General features: G+C 39.7%; 1 protein-coding gene across 11 annotated transcripts in view; it reads right to left on the reverse strand.

Annotated features, from left to right (window-relative positions):
- LOC149088609 (uncharacterized) overlaps positions 1-18,176 on the reverse strand; it is a 64,686-nt gene that overhangs the window by 7,956 nt on the left and 38,554 nt on the right. For 3 of the 11 annotated variants that reach the window (XM_089248220.1, XM_089248225.1, XM_089248193.1), the window contains 4 exons: positions 13,630-13,917; positions 10,580-10,648; positions 7,158-7,208; positions 7,002-7,028 (listed from right to left, as the gene is read on the reverse strand). In XM_089248220.1, the coding sequence (XP_089104346.1) occupies positions 7,002-7,028; positions 7,158-7,208; positions 10,580-10,648; positions 13,630-13,917 (435 nt within the window). Of the gene's footprint in view, positions 1-6,722; positions 6,785-7,001; positions 7,029-7,157; positions 7,209-10,579; positions 10,649-13,629; positions 13,918-16,443; positions 16,495-17,191; positions 17,225-18,176 lie in introns of all 11 variants that reach the window. The other 8 variants (XM_089248237.1, XM_089248212.1, XM_089248256.1 and 5 more) reach the window with 5 other exon arrangements.

Here is an 18,176-nt window from a genome sequence, read left to right on the forward strand (position 1 = left end):
TATTAAAGTGTATATACAAAACATTCATAAATTATACAGTGTGCTTAAATATTATGGTTTAGGAGCCTAAGTGCGCCCCTCTAAGACACGGATAGAAGACACGCAATAGGCTGTTACATTGACTACTGACGGGTGTGAAGGAAATGCAGGTGGCGGCCATATGGACGACAAGTTACTTCGTATTCCAGCATCATTACTTATAATGAAAATCAATGAGATTGGTATATTCTAGATAAGGAAGGTGTCACCAATTCCATCGCCATTGTCATAGCTAGAGTGAAGTATGACATCTCACCACTGCGGCCGCTTGAGTGAAAGAAGAACTTTTACAACAGATGAATTCCATCACTGGGCAGGTGAATGCTGTTGACGATAAACTCTAAAAAAATACTGTGGAGCTCGAAAATAAAATAAAAGAGCTTACGTTTCCCACGGACGCTCGCCAGGTTCTGCCAGCCATAGCTGACGTCAACCGGCTGAACATCAAGCCCTCGACATACGACGGAAGGACATCGTGGTCGATCTTGAGGACACAGTTTGAAATGATCGACTCTGTGAACGGATGAGACTGTGTTCTGAAGGCGTTCCAACTAGCCGCCGCTTTCCGATGAGAAGCCGCCGAAGTGCTTCAGACGCTCGCCACCGTGGAGCGATCCAGCTACGAAGTCTTGATGAGCGCACTCGACCTAAGGTTCGAAGAAAATTACCTCAAGGACTTTCACCGGCTGAAACTGAAGACCAGACAGCAGAAGACCAGAGAAACCTTGCAAGAACTGGCCATGGACATTGAAAGGCTCTTCCAGCAGGCATATCCTGATTGCCTGCCATACAAAAGAAATGGACTGACTTGCAGTGCTTCGTCGACTCCGTCAAATATCCGGACATCCAGCAGGCGTTACGTCTGGACGAATACAAGAACGTGAGAAGTGCTCTTGTCTACGCTATGAAATTCGAAGCAGCCCAGCTAGCTTCGAAGATAGACAGACGAATGGTCAGCGGTGCCGTTGTGGAGGACCTTACGGCGAACATCATCAGAGAGCTGAAAGATCTCCTGAAGAGTGCCACCAACGATCGTCGGACCCGGAAAGACAAGTAAAGGTTGTGCTGGAAAAGGCTTGAAAAAAGCCACCTGCGGAACGCAAGCGCAGTCATGGCTGCCGTTACGGGAAATATGCCATGCCGAGTGTACCACGTTTCACAGTAGCATGGTGGAGGGCATGGACTCTACGTGAAAGGCGAAATTGATGGACTCCCATGTAAAATGGTAATCGACACGGGAGCCAATGTGAGCATCGTCAGCATGGATATGGCTCAAAAATTCCAGCAACGACTTCTCTACGGAATGCTAGTTGCACACTCCGAGGGAACACATCACCATACTCAGGTGTGGTCGTGACGAATTTCCTCCAAGAAGAATGATGGTCATTCCGAAAGCGGAAAGAAAGTTCATCAAGGCATGGAGAGAAATGTCCAGCCTCCTGAAGAAAAAGCGCATAGAAATGTCGACGCCCTTACGATAGGACCGGGTCCACAGAACCTTCGTTGTTGCCTCAAGCCAAAAGAGAAGTACGGGCCGGCAAACCCTATAGTGAGATAGATAACATCTCAAATCTCAAGTGATGATCCTTGCAGCAACAAGAACACCCGGAAGGCCCAGCTAGAAGATCCCGACATATGATCGATAATGGATTTGAAGGAATCCACCTGGAATAAACCAACGTGGAAAGACGTCGTCTCTTACAGTCCGACGACAAAAAAGTAATGGATCCTATGGGACTACTGACGGGTGTGAAGGAAATGCAGGTGGCGGCCATATGGACGACAAGTTACTTCGTATTCCAGCATCATTACTTATAATGAAAATCAATGAGATTGGTATATTCTAGATAAGGAAGGTGTCACCAATTCCATCGCCATTGTCATAGCTAGAGTGAAGTATGACATCTCACCACTGCGGCCGCTTGAGTGAAAGAAGAACTTTTACAACAGATGAATTCCATCACTGGGCAGGTGAATGCTGTTGACGATAAACTCTAAAAAAATACTGTGGAGCTCGAAAATAAAATAAAAGAGCTTACGTTTCCCACGGACGCTCGCCAGGTTCTGCCAGCCATAGCTGACGTCAACCGGCTGAACATCAAGCCCTCGACATACGACGGAAGGACATCGTGGTCGATCTTGAGGACACAGTTTGAAATGATCGACTCTGTGAACGGATGAGACTGTGTTCTGAAGGCGTTCCAACTAGCCGCCGCTTTCCGATGAGAAGCCGCCGAAGTGCTTCAGACGCTCGCCACCGTGGAGCGATCCAGCTACGAAGTCTTGATGAGCGCACTCGACCTAAGGTTCGAAGAAAATTACCTCAAGGACTTTCACCGGCTGAAACTGAAGACCAGACAGCAGAAGACCAGAGAAACCTTGCAAGAACTGGCCATGGACATTGAAAGGCTCTTCCAGCAGGCATATCCTGATTGCCTGCCATACAAAAGAAATGGACTGACTTGCAGTGCTTCGTCGACTCCGTCAAATATCCGGACATCCAGCAGGCGTTACGTCTGGACGAATACAAGAACGTGAGAAGTGCTCTTGTCTACGCTATGAAATTCGAAGCAGCCCAGCTAGCTTCGAAGATAGACAGACGAATGGTCAGCGGTGCCGTTGTGGAGGACCTTACGGCGAACATCATCAGAGAGCTGAAAGATCTCCTGAAGAGTGCCACCAACGATCGTCGGACCCGGAAAGACAAGTAAAGGTTGTGCTGGAAAAGGCTTGAAAAAAGCCACCTGCGGAACGCAAGCGCAGTCATGGCTGCCGTTACGGGAAATATGCCATGCCGAGTGTACCACGTTTCACAGTAGCATGGTGGAGGGCATGGACTCTACGTGAAAGGCGAAATTGATGGACTCCCATGTAAAATGGTAATCGACACGGGAGCCAATGTGAGCATCGTCAGCATGGATATGGCTCAAAAATTCCAGCAACGACTTCTCTACGGAATGCTAGTTGCACACTCCGAGGGAACACATCACCATACTCAGGTGTGGTCGTGACGAATTTCCTCCAAGAAGAATGATGGTCATTCCGAAAGCGGAAAGAAAGTTCATCAAGGCATGGAGAGAAATGTCCAGCCTCCTGAAGAAAAAGCGCATAGAAATGTCGACGCCCTTACGATAGGACCGGGTCCACAGAACCTTCGTTGTTGCCTCAAGCCAAAAGAGAAGTACGGGCCGGCAAACCCTATAGTGAGATAGATAACATCTCAAATCTCAAGTGATGATCCTTGCAGCAACAAGAACACCCGGAAGGCCCAGCTAGAAGATCCCGACATATGATCGATAATGGATTTGAAGGAATCCACCTGGAATAAACCAACGTGGAAAGACGTCGTCTCTTACAGTCCGACGACAAAAAAGTAATGGATCCTATGGGACTCACTGGAGATGAAAGATAGCGAGCTGTACCGCAAATGGGAGTCGAAGGATGGAAAGACGTTCCGGTGGCAAAACGTCCTGCTGCAGGAGTCGTGTGAAAGAAGTGTTAAAAGAATTGCACGAAAGTTCGACCGGTGGACATTTCGACACAATTAAGACTCTCCAGAAGGTCCGTGAACGATTCTGTTGGGACAAATCCAGGACTGATGTGGAAGAGTGGTGCAAGAACTGCGACGACTGTGCCGCTCGCAAAAATCCTCCGAAGCGCACCCGAGCTCTTTTTCAACACCACACCGTTGGAGCACCATTCGAGGAAATCGCCAGGGACGTCTTGGGACCGTTACCGAGAACCGCTCATGAGAGTTCTGAATTCTCGTCATCGCAGGTGCTTATGGGACGAGGAACATCGGCACCGAGAAGATGAAGAACCGCTACGATGCGAAAGCCACGTCTCGTGACTTGAAGGAAGGAGACCTCGTCTGGCTCTGGAAACTGAAGCGTAAGAAAGGACTGTGCTCGAAACTTCAGACGTCATGGGAAGGACCCTACAGAGTCGTGAAGAGACTGAACGACGTCGTAGCTCGTATCCAGAAGACGCCATCCTCGAAATAGAAGGTGGTCCACTTCAACAGACTGGCCTCTTACAGCGGTGACTACAACCCATCGACTTAAGGACTGAATTGTCGGGACGAACAATTCTAAGAAAGGGAAACAATATATATGTTACAACCTATACATGATATAGATAGCGTGATTCTTTCTGTAAAGAACCTCTCAAAAAATATCGCAATCTTCTGTTGGCAACGGCAGTTGATACCGGTTTTTGTTTATCGCAAAAAAGTGGGATTGGTGGAGAATATTCCAGAATATCCCCCCCCCCTTCCAGACAGTAGCGCCATTTTCCAGGAACCACGTAGAACTCACTAGAAATTTCTCCGAATCAATCATATAAGGGACCACGACGAGGATTAAGGGAGAGAGAGAGTTGTTGGATTTTACGTAAGAGAAGAGAACTCTGATCTGGTTAGCGTGTATCACTACCTGTAAAAATTGCTGTTCTGTAAATAAATTAGCAATGTCTTGCAAAGTGTTTCCATCCTCTGCTTATTTCAAGGACTTGTGAGAAATATCTGGAACAATACCATACGCCCAGTTAGCTGTGCACCCTAATGTTTACAAAAGTTACAAAAGTGAACGTTTACGGGAAGTGCATACACGGTTAGGTGGCACTAGTAGTTACCTTGATGTCATTGCAATGGTTACGAATGCAGTTTATTTTTCTAACTTTTCGCAACACCTCAAAGATGTTTCCTTCAAGTAGCTTTCCCTCTCCAAAGTGCGATGGAAAATTAAGATGAAGTTTGTGTGACCGGCATTTTCTGAAAACGTCCACTGATGCTAAATCACTTGTTTGCGGTCTACAAATCGTCAGGTCACCCTTGTCCCTTTTCCACTAGTTTTACGTACTATGAAAAGAAGAATCTTTAGTTAGGTAACTTGATGGTACGAAAGAACACACCATAACACCAAGTCTGGAAAAAGCTGATCGGACGCAGTCTCACCGATTTCCATGCTTTCCATCCATAGGAAATTTGGAAGGACAGAATTTTTGAAGGACTTTTCTCGTTGATTCACGTTTATGCCTTGTACTAAATACTTTGCGTTACTTTGTGAGATTTGAATCTTGATCTATAGTCTCGCTTGCATGCATTTTTACAGAATCAGTTCATCAGCTTTCATAATTTAAATTTCGATTCTCGAGATATCAGATCAATATCTTCAGCTTGATAACAAACCTAAAGCAAATTCAATGAACAGAATATTTACTTCGTCACACAAGCAAGTGAATACAGTACCGGATACGATTTGTCCGTCTCGTTACAGACACAACGAATATATATGAACTATTTTTTTCGAATCTTTGTCTTGAACGTCGAGTAACGTCCGCTATATCGATTATTTGCCTTTTCGCTATCTTTGTATTTTTCTTAGCTACTGAAAAAGGAACTTGATATAGTTCCGAAACGCGTCTTGCGTTCTCATCGTATTTTAGGTTTACTCACGTTGTTTCTCTATGTATATTATGAACATTTAGTTCTGTGAGTCAGTCTCCCTCTCTCCGCAAAGAGCAGGCAGACCATCAACGCGATACTTACACAACAGGAAAGCTCTGGCATCTGCCTTCCTCACTTCAAAATATGAAAACCAGATGGTAGCAGCAGTAAGATCAGAAAACAAACATAACTGACAACATATACTACTTCACCAAACACCAACTCCGGCCATATCGCTATATTGCAATTTACTGCCATTAGTGAGATGGGTTGGAAGTGAAGGCGCTGTCTATCGGTGGTGGCCTCGAGTTCGCTAGGGAAAATATCTTATCTATATCCTCTCTTGGGTTCGAACCCGGGACCCTGACGACAACCTTCACGATGGTAGACGAGCATCTTACCACCATGCCACTCTGGCACGCCTAACATATACTCACACCACACGTTCCGGTACGTACAAATTCGTTGGAAATTCTCCAAATGAATGTTTAAGGGAAGTGCATACACGGTTGGGGGCGGGGGCACTAGTACTCACCTTGATGCCAACTTTCTTCCACAAAGAGGAAGTGCTACGTTTGAGTTTGAAAAGCTTATAACAAAGTCTGGGAAGGTTTTGAATCCATAAAAGAGAGAGACTAATTTGTCGTTGGGGTGATGTCTTAAGCTCTCTAAGTGATTGTGGTCAGAAGTAAATCAATTCAATGAATATTGACAAAATTCTCATAAAATTTTTTTTTTTTTGGATCTCTGAGGAGGAAGGCTTTAGGTCTTACTTTTCTATTTTTACCCTTCGATTACAGGGACAGCTTTTAAATATTTTTCAAGGTTTAAAAATGTGCAAAATACCCGAAGAAAAAAATCGATCAACATTAATTTGTTTTATTAGATATAATCTAATAACACAGAGAGAGAAAATTTAACCATCAGCATTGCTTATCAGCAAGCGTTTTAAAGTCACATGCCTATACGTTGAGATTTATATTGTAAAATTTACTATTGCCTCTCTTTTCATGCTTTATGGATTAATAAATTATTTTTCCAAGAATATTTAATAGCAGTTCAAAGGCGAAATTGAATGGTTACCAGAGTTTTTTAAATTAAAATTTCGAAGGGAAATTTACTTTTGATTTAGAACGTTGATGGCTTATCTAATAGATATTTTTCCTCAATTTCTATTCGAATATTTGGCGTAATTTATAAATGGGATTAAAGACGAAACCAGGATGTAACAGTTTACCTCACTGTTTTGGTATGAACTCCAAAATTTTTTGTAGTATGCCATAATGTCGTCCATGTTTCCTACATCGAAGTAAAATGCCATGTATAAAATCAGATATGAACACAAAACATTTTTTGAAAAAACAATTTACAGCACGCCCACCCACGCTAATGACATTTAAAATGATGGCAATGAATTTTGTGCACACGAACTATAAAAGATTTAGAGATTTAAAAAACATCAAACTATATTATTAAATAAAATCAAGTAATAATAATAATAAATGCGCTTTATTACCTCCAGAACTGCCGCTATTATCACCATCTGTAAAATATAATATCACGAATGACAGGAGAAATATATTGTTTGAACAAAATGACATATTAAATCGTAGTTTTGTAAAAATTGGAGTCAAACGAATGACTCTATTCATTATGCAATGCTCATACGCACCCTGTCCGCCTCCTGAAGTCTGTCCACTGTTGTCTTGTCCTGAACCATCATCTTTATTGGCATAATTAGAGAAAAAAAATCAGTTAAATTTTTTATAAGATACATTGTAAAACGATTTGTAAATAAACGTAAGAAAAACTAAGTTCCTGTACTTCTCTCTTCTATAGCTAATATATACTTTTACCATAATCTGGTATTCTATGATAATAATTGCCAAAATATTTCTACTTGTAAGTTATCTTCGGAAAGGATACCTAGGTATTCACATCGATCATAACCTCAGATGGGAAACTCATGTAAAATATTTGCGAACAAACTGCGTAAGGGGCCGTTCAAGTATTACGTTAGCATCGATGGGGGAGGGGATCCCGATTTTCTGACTTTTGATGGCAAGGGGTAAGGGGGGGGGGTTTGGATAATGCTTACATCATCCATCACCCTTTATGAAAATATGAAATATTTTTAATGGCATCTTACTCGGTGCCCCAAACACGAGAAAAACCTTTCGATAGTTTGCGGGCACTTGAAGTAACAACACTCCCATTGATAAGTGTCAGATAGATCCACTTTAGTGATCTCTAAATGTTTCACGGATCCAAGTGATCTGGAAATGTGTCCGGGCTGCTTAAGTGATCTGGAACTGTGCCACGCATCACTTGAATAATCTGAGAATGTGCCGCGGGTAACTTGAGTGATGTACAACCGCACTGGGGGCCATTTAAGTGCTCTAAAACTATGTCACATGTCGGTCAGGGGATCTCTAAATTTGTCACGGATCGCTTAAGTGTTCTGGAACTGTGTCCCGGGTAATTTAAGTGATCTGAAAATATGCCACGGGCCACTGATATGTTCTGGAATTGCACTACGGGACACTTAAGCGATCTGTAAATGTGCCGCTAGTTAATTTTTACAAAATTAGGTTTGAAGAGGACAGGCCGTATCAGATAACCCCCAGGGCCATATTTGGTCCGCGGGCCAAGGGATTTATGCGATTTATCATTATATGGCTTAGAGGGTGGGTCGCAATGACTATATTAAAGATAAATTTTGAGTTCATAGCCTGAGAACAGAAATTGATTATAATAACATATAGGTATATAACAAAGGTATTTTCTTCCGAAATTTCAATTAAAAAAATGATTTTTTTTGCATTAAAAAAATAAATTTTGTGATCGTGGGAGGGAGCACGAGACCCCCTGTGCCCCCCCCCCCTGTGTACGTCTCTGATCCCACCAATATGCGTTAGGATTCAGAGGGGCAGAACTGATGACGAAATTTTGCTGACAAGGGGGGGGGGGTTCGACGTTTTGCGGGCAAGGGAGGAGGGGGGTCAAAAATTGCTAAAAATTTGCTTACGTAATACTTGAACGGCCCCTAACAACTCGACTGCCAGGTGGCGAAATTTTTCGAGTACGAGTTTAAATTTCAGCGGAAAAAGATTTTTGTCCAAGCCCCACTGAATAGCCTTGCTCTCAAGGTTGCCTGGTGGTCCCTCAAGATTCTCCTTCTGTATTCCTCTCCTCCCCTAATGATGGCTGTAAATCGATTCTGTCGAAGGTCAAGTAGATAACAAGGCCTCAACATTTGTATATTCTTCCATGTTTTTGAATAAGGCCATAGTTTCGTCATCCCGTTGAGTCTGCTTGTCTTTCTTTTACTGATTCTGAGATATGTATGTGGTAGTTAGTAAACGGAAGAGTTTTAGTATAAGCAACAACTAATTTTTTAAAATGGCGTTGATTGCAAGCCTTAGCCATAGTCATAAGTATTTGGGTGGGGGGGGGGGGGGGGTAAGGGCAGAAAATAATTCCTAATGTGACTGATTGCAATGAATGTCATAGTAACGCTTCCACAAAAGGCTTATCATTCCCTCCTGTTAATTCGGGAACAGAGGGGCAGTGTGAACTAACTTTTTCTTATGAGATTTGGGATGAGATGAGTACCATTTCCTCCTCCTAATCTGAAGGCTTTCAATCCGTTATTCCTGTTACCTATTGTGAAACAAAACTATATTTGTTAAAACCGGTAAGAGAGGAATGCTGAGGTCTAAGGTAATGGGATTTTTATGATTTTGTTACATGATTTTACACAATTCAGTTTTAAGCGTGATTTTCAGTTATTTTAAAACATTAAAGAAAAAAAAATTCGGAGTGTTATTTTGCATATTTGAGCATTTTTACACAATATGTAAAATTTTTTTTCCTCCTTCACTGAATTTTACAAATGACGCCTTAAGTCAAATAAAGGGCTGATTAATAAGGGCTGGATTAATCTAATAAGGGGTGAGATTAATAAGGGCTGATTAAAGACATTTTATTGATTCTTTGAATTAAAATTTCGGGATTAAACTTTCCTAATTCATAAAAATAAAAGTCGCTGTTGATTAAAATGATACCTACAGCTATTCACGTAAAATCCCGAAACAGCCTTTGTTAGAACCTGCCTTTTTTTCTCTCCTGTTTATTTTTCTGTACTCCAATTTTTTTTGGTTTAACCTATGTACAAAAGTCTTCTACTAGGAGAAATTCTATTTTGATTGTAGCAATGACATTTACTTTAATTTATTACTGAAAGTCAACAAATGATAACTAATTGAATGCCGCATTCTCAGCCGTGAGTGTCAATTGAAAATTCTCATTGAAAATGGTTTGTGGCTGGTATACGTCTAATCAAACTTGATACTTTTGAATTTGAGAGACCCTTACGCGATTGTGAAAAATTGTAATCTTAATTAAGCGGAAGGAGATTATTCAATGTGTTTGGGAAATCATACTTGCACGTAGTCCATGTCATATCCAGGTTCAGAGCCTCCTTTTTATTTCGAATTGGTTCAGCCGTGCTATCACTAATTCAGAAATGTATACTGAAGAAGTTGAAAGTGGCAAATCACGATTTCATCCTTCATCCAACACTCTGTCAGCTTTTATTCCATAACGTAAAAAACACATGGGACTCAATAGGCATGGCAGCCCAAATATTGATGAATCTACTCAGAAAGACCATTGACACAATTATACCGCGAGAAGCAATTATAATGCTGACCAACGGAAATGAGATTGCAATGACAGGTCTCTCCAATAAAACTGCGCCCAAATGCACTCTAGTCTAACAATGTCATAGTGACAGCGAGAGCTGACCTGTTAAAACTTTGAAGCAGTAAATGACTCCGCCGTGGAGTCATTTAAATGTAGTCAGAGTCAAATATTTTAAAATATTCTGGAAATTCTTATGCATACTCTAAACGATCAAGTAACGAGACCATCCTAAACAGAATCGAACGGATCGGAATCATTCCATGGTATCTGCTGGGAGTTACCTAGTCTGAATGAATGATTGTGTGAACGGTACACAGTAGTGAATGCCTTTGAAGTATGCATACAGATAGATATCTGTAAAATATATATATTGCCTATTTCACTGACCTGAACTTGTCGGTCCCGGTGGTTGTCCCGTGGGCTTGGTCTTGGGTCGACACATTTTTCCATTTTTTCCTGCATAGGAAATTAACTATATTGGAGGTGTTTTGATAAATTTCAGGTCAATTTTGAAACTTTATATGCATTAAAGAAAAAAAAAACCCGTTGGCAATTCATATTGCAATGCTATTAAAAATAATTCACATTGGATGGTTCGAATAGGCAATACAGAGTACAGCAGTGTTTCTCAAAGTATGCGTCGTGGCTCCTAGGAATGTTGATATTGATGCATGTGCCTATTTGTACTTTAGAATGGTTCTTTTGCGAATGCACAATATCCAATAAACTATTCTGGAGAGCCGCAGATGAACCATGAATAGGGAGAGGGAGACGCGGATGACAAAAGTTTGAGAACCACTGGAGTATAGTATGAAGAAACGTGCACGATTCGTCGTTTTGGTCGTTTTCTTTGTAATTTGGTTGAACAAATCTCATATTTGAGCAAAAGGGACTCGGAATGCTTTGTTCTATTTTGAAAGTTTGAATTCAATTTTTTTCAGATGAAACCGCTTGGTTATCGTCTATCTGAACAGACCTCTGTGAATCAACCGAAACATCGGATAACCGAAAGCGTTCCAGTCTGCAAATTCACTGCCTTGAGGCGGTTGTGAAGTGGTTAGAACCACAAGAGGAATGCATTAGTGCCCAATTGCTGTCTTTGAAACGTTTGCAATATTTAGTGGCAAGAAAAACAAGTCTGTAAGCTCTAAAGCAAAAGAAAATTTTAAACTTCTTTTCCAAAACTGTAGGCTTACTTTAATGACCATTTTGAACTTGTCAAACTAGGCTAGTCAGTTCTCTGTGTTATTTGTAAGACTTGTGACACAAAATGTATACAGTTTTGTGTTTAATTTCACTGTTACTTTGTTTCACATTTCTCCATATGAAACTAGGTAGAATTGCTTTTTTCGTGAATGATCGGTTATCCGAACACCCCCCAGTCCCCAGTTGTTTCGAATAATCGATGCTCTACTGTATTGACGTATGTGCCTATTTGTGCTTTTGAGTAGTTCTTTTGTGAATGCACAATATACAATAAATTATTCTAGGGAACTGCAGATGAACCGTGAATAGGGAGAGGGAACCGCAGGTGATGAAAGTTTGAGAACCACTGAAGTACAGTAAGAAGAATGTGTACGATGGTCGTTTTGGTCGTTCTCTTTGTATTTTGGTTGAACAAGTCTAGATGAGTTCGCAAATATGACTGTGAGGAAGGAATAAATTTGGAAAATAAGAAATTTACAGTTCTTTTAGCCGCCATGAATGATAGATTTTGGTAATAATTTTTGTATATCGTCATGCTGTAGCTCCACTCCGCCCCCCTACCTAATGAGGAGGAATTACGTATGTGTTTCAATTTGCACAGCTTAGGAAGGTCCCACATTTTGAATCATTAGAGCAAATCGAAAGGTAAAGTTCTAATATATTCAAAAAAATGTAATCGGGAACTTTTTGGAAGAAGAAGAAAAAATGTTGCTTTCCGTCCCGAATCATGGTATAGTCCTCCATGTACAAGAATGGAAAAATGATTGGCTATTGGACAACATACTTGGCAACCCGGAAAAACTCTCTGGACGTTATGTGGACGTTTCGATATCCGGACTAGTTGCTGGAGGAGCACAAACCCACTTGATTTTACTGAGAAGGTGTGGGGGGGGGGCACTATCAACAGGAACATCGGATGGAATGAAATCCTACGGGATTCCTAGCCTGCACAGTGCTGGTTTGTGATATGCCCATCCTAGACAGCAAGATCCAGGCTTACAACAGAGCAATTATTCAATCATTACACTTCACACATAATGTGCAAAAATTGATGGCAGATGGCAGCACTACACATAACAAGCATTCAATAGAAACAAACTTTACGTTGGGCTCACAGCACGTACACGCACGTACATTTCGGCAGGTACCAATCCATTAGAAATTCCGTAGTACGGTTCAGTAGATATGCCCATCCTGAATTAACTTTCACCTATGCTAAAAGGAGCAAGGAGTTGCGACTGAAACAAAAAATATTTGGCGGTGTTTTCCTATGAACCTGGATTGACAACTGGGGTTTTTATAACTCTGTCTGCATTGTGAAGCATGAAACCTGCTCAGTGCTGTTTTGTGATTTAGGACTTGGCATTCGCTTTGTTAGAATACGTATATATAGAGGGTCGTCGAACAAACTGTCTTAATCAAGAGGCATTTACGGAGAAACGTGTCGCTATTGTTGTCAGGCTGTAGTAGTTGGTTCATTCGGTGCGAATAAAAAAGTGAGGAGTCAAGACTTGCAAAGCATGCCTTTTGACATGTTTACGTTTGTGCAATTTACAAGGAAATACACACACCGACAAGCCCATTACATTGTAGCATCAGTCAAATGATTTTTGGCCTATGCTATGCTTAGCAGCTGGGAATTTGACGCACTGTTGTTCCTGCGGTCAGTTCGAACAAGGAATTAAAAATCCACCTCTCCCGTCCCGTAAATTCTTTTTCATTAAGATCTGCTGGATGAGTCTGGCCTTAAACAAACCTCTCTTGTGTTGTGTCAACGCTTTGCGGACGACTAACGACGCAGGTTCATTGTTTCTGTATGCCGCGTGTGATCGGTTCTACCACTGAATTTGCATGGACAGTTTCTCATCAGGCTTGCTGTTTTCAAAATGGGCTTTCTCAGGTGCCGCGGGCGATAACAATTTGTTCTTGCTCGAAAGCCGTCAGAATAATCTAAATCTATACTTACGAAGAGCTGGTCTATACTGATAGTATATGTATGGAGATATGAGCCGCGAATACATCGTTGCACTGGCTCCTGGTATGCTCATTTATGTAAGTAGCAGATGCTCCCAATGTTATTACTCATCGGTGTGATTATAGTTAATAACGCATGATTTCAAACTTTTGCGGAAAACATTTCGTGCCTAGAAACTACTAAAATGAAATTAACGGATTAAAATTATTAGTTTACTTACGTAGCTTTTAGTCAAAATAAAATCAATGATTCATACCTGTCTTTGTACTCGAACCTCCTGCTGCTGCTGCACTACTACTTGATGAATCTCCTCCTCCTCCTCCTCCTGCTGCTGCTGCACTACTACTTGATGAATCTCCTCCTCCTCCTCCTGCTGCTGCACTACTACTTGATGAATCTCCTCCTCCTCCTCCTCCTGCTGCTGCTGCACTACTACTTGATGAATCTCCTCCTCCTCCTCCTCCTGCTGCTGCTGCACTACTACTTGCTGCATCTCCTCCTCCTGTACTACCAGTAGCAGCAGCTGTTGAACCGGCCGATCCATCTTGAAAATATGACACAGTAAGTTATATAAAAGTCATATCAGCACGAGGCACGACATTACTCTCTGAAATCACGAAGTGCTGAATTTGTAATTTATTACGGTAAATGTGATAAATCGGTGATTATGTACAATACTAGGCAATTATGCGTAAGCACCAATCACCGGTAAGTTTGATAAATGCATTTTACTAAATTTCATAACTTTTACCGGTGATTCTGCATGATTATCGATTGAAGTTGGTGAGTATGATAAATCCTGAAGAAACAGTACTTTAATTCACGCATACGGGATGATATCATTACACATATTTTGTTACAAAAACTAAATTAAATGAAAAAAAAATGTTGATAAGGACAAAAAACGTATAAATTATTGTCATTATTGTAATGTTAGCGTTTATCACATTTATCAAAATTTATGAACATAATCAGCATTATCGAGTGAATCCATCATTGTACGAGAAAAATGTTCGGTAAATTTAAGTAATTAATGAACGATTTATCATATTTGTCAAAACGAGCTGAGTTATACATAATCAATGATTAAATCTGATAAGTTTGCAAAATTGTCAGTAATTATGCGTATAAACCAACGATTATACATAATCACCGCATTTACCGCGTAATATATTCACTATTAAGATTTTATTATTGTGTGAGTTTTGCTAAAAAATGAATAAATAATTTATTATTCCATGGATGTTTCAGAAAATTCACAATGTTCTCTAAGCGTTAAGATACGCCGTTAAAATATTTTTTCGTAAATTTCAGGATAAAGTAATCAAAATTTTGCAATAAGTTATCCAAATATAGCTTCTTAATAATATCACGATAAATTTATTTAGTGATTCAAGTAAATAAATATCAATGTATTCGAAATTTGTCAAGCATACGTTCTACGAAGTGATCAAAGTGCATTATAAATATCTTGCATGAACAAAGCAGTTCTTAGCTCCCAAGGAGGTGGTTGGGGATTTGAAAAAGGGGGGCAGTCATCCCATTTATGTTCAAAGTTCAGGTCTAGAGAACTCTGGCCAGTCGATTTTTAATTTATTAATTATGGATCATTTTCCGTCACTGATATCGACCGTTTCTTGAATTACATTCTTTTAATAGGATTGGCATACTGTCATTCAATGAAATGCTGTGTGTGAAATGATTATAGTTTACACACATAAAATAACATGTCCTGACTGATTCGCCTAGCTGAAACCGCTGAGGAAATAAATATCAAATTAGGCCAGATGTTCTATTTTATAACGTAGAGCCTTAACTAAGAAGGGATTTTAAAGAACTGAACTCCTAAGGAAGGCATTAGTGGGTTCAAAGAAAATATGGGGTAACATCACTGAGCTGAAATCGGTGAAGCTATAAATATGAAATTTAGTCAATAGTTTTATTTTATAATATATTTTTTAAATCTATTTTTAAATTGTAATAGATATTTTTAAACTAAGCCCTAAAGTTGTCTCTAAGGGCAAATTTTCAGACAAGACATGAAGACAAGTATATATATATATATATATTTCTTCTAGAAAGAGTAAGCGGACGTCGAACTAATAAAGAATTGCGATTCGGCACATCAAAAAGGGTGGTAATTGGCGAAATTTTGCGCTATACATAAAATCATAACAACTATTATAATGGCGCATAAAATTTACGCCAGTGTGCAGCATGAGAATAAACAATAAAGTGGTGTCATACCATACATTCATTTCTCATGCTACATACCAGTTTAAAGAAACGATCAGTTTTACTTAGATTATCATAACGAATGGCTTTGTTTTTATTTGATAGGTGGCAGCAGTGGTCTCAGTTAAAAACAGTTTCCTCGCATGTTTTTAATAAATTGGAAAGTTCAGGAAATTTTCCTCCTATTACTATTTTTTTAGCCAGTTTGGAAATAATTTCTCTCATTTATGCCGGTCCGTAAGTAGAAAAAGGTTGGAGATCTCATTGCACTGACAGTGCAGTCGATCATTGCTAACGGTATTTAAAAATGGAATTCCCTACTGCAAGTTTTGCGGCATTTGGAAGATGGATAATATATATGTAAGCTTCTCTTAAAAGCTTCTTATATTAGCGATGACGAGTTTTTGGGAAGTTATTTATACTGGGAGTAGGAAAATTAAGATGTTTATGTTTAATATAGTACATACTGTGAAATTTTGTTTGAAATTTTACTGTGAGTGTAGTGTCATGCAAAGGGTGACGATCAGAGACATTGAAACTTAAAAAAATGTGTAGTATTTACCCAAAAGGCTCAGCTCACTTTTACCACGTTAATATAGAAGGTTACATGACTACGCACCTTGATATATAATACTTTGATATATTTTCCTCTTAAATCTTGAAAACTTTGAAGATAAGTATTAGATATCCAAGGAATGAAGAAACAAAATCGAGACACTTTCAGAAAATTGAAGTATCAACCTGTGAATGCTATTTCGGAGGAATAATGTCAAAGAATAATCACGAAGCAGCTTTACAAATAATAATTAGTCAAACAGAGATAATTATACGCCACCTGATACTATAATGATTCCTTCTAATGTGGCCTTCACCTTTAATAGCAAATCTGAGAAATTAGATACGAAATGAGATTACTTTTCATAACATTACAAAAAATAAAATGGTCAAGAAATTTGCATTGGAATTCCGATAGCAAAATTCGGCTAAGATAAGAAGCTAGAAGCAATTAAGCTGATTTCAAACGAAAAGGAAAATTGTTAAAGAAAACAGGTAGCAATCCGTAAATTGAAGTGAGAAGCAGCTGAAATCTAGCTAATTTTTTTAAGCTCGCAATTAAATGACACTTAAAAGCCCTATTTAGCGATACCCACAGAATCACTTAGTACTGCAACACGCTGAAGCCATTGAGTCAAATAGATCCATCTAGGATCCTGGAGGGACAAATTGTAAAAGCATAAAAAAAATATGACTAAGCTCACTCATCCCAACCAATAAACTGCATATAGTGAATGCAAAAGAAAGCATTGCCTTTAAACGCAAATAAAATAAGCTATAATATTCATGAGCGTTACATTTCAAGCAGGTATAGCGTATATTTCACTGTAAACCTCCGAAACATATGGTAAAATGTCAAAATAAGCTTGGCGCGTATGAGAGATTTGTGGATGATTCCAAAAGCTTATACAACTTCGGAGATTTCTTCATAGCGAAATATATCTATTGGGTCAAGTTAAAGCGAACACAAGCTTTGATTTGGCATGCGAATGCATTTGTGCAAATGAGTAGGCGCAATACAAACTCACCGATAAGTCCACTCAACCAAACAGAACCATCTCCTGAAAATCAACAACATAAAAAAGGGAGAATAAATTTCTAAAATTCAGCTTCAGCCAAACATCTCTTCATCTTCACTGCAAGTTATTACTAGAACCACACATGCATCCCATTGAACATTCTGAAGAATTTCAAACGGATAAATGGGAACTATGATGTAGTGTGTGGGACACTAACGTGCATGCTATGTGTTATGCGTTTTCTCGGAAGTGCTGCCATCTCTCTCTCTCTCTCTCAAAATGGCAGCGAGAAAGTGGGTTTTTGACTAATGCAATCTTTCAGTGTAGTGGGACAGTTTTTGGACAGTCTTTCCTTTACTAAAGAGGAAAGTGGAAAAAACGGATACTTATGTACGAAGTCCTGGATAACCAAGCGGAGATCGAGATGTGGTTCGGAAAGGAAATACACATTCCTCTGCGGGGAATCGAACCACCAATCTCTTACTGTCCGGGTGAGTGTTCTAACCATTGAACTACAGAGGACAGGCAGTTTCATTCCTTAGAGCATATGTATGTATGCTGAATGGGACTGCGCATGAACAGCCTAGCTCATTTATGTATTCGAAAATATTTGACTATAGGCATGATGAACCGTATAAATCTTATTCTCACAATCACATGTTCGGAAACAGTGTTAATCAACTCATCCGAAACTAACGCTCAATTTTGAATGATTTTATGAATGCTTCTAAGGAAGTTGACACAAATAGCTTATTGAATATGAAAATAATATGTCTTCATAATTTCTCATTGCACCCAAACACGCATTCGGTATTCGAAGAATGTCGAACAAGTAATTTGAATCATGGATCCGATGCTTTTACATGCTTTTCATGGATTCGTTATGATTCTACACTTGAAAGGAGGGGAATCTATATTTCATTTAGATCACTTCTCATGAATTCGGTGATTATTTCTATTCTAGAATGAAAAATCTTTCCGCCAAAAAATCCGA

Source organism: Pholcus phalangioides, unplaced genomic scaffold (assembly GCF_987345545.1).
Source record: "Pholcus phalangioides strain wild (caught in Gottingen) unplaced genomic scaffold, Ppha-v1.0 ptg000003l_1, whole genome shotgun sequence".
Lineage (NCBI taxonomy): Eukaryota > Metazoa > Arthropoda > Arachnida > Araneae > Pholcidae > Pholcus > Pholcus phalangioides.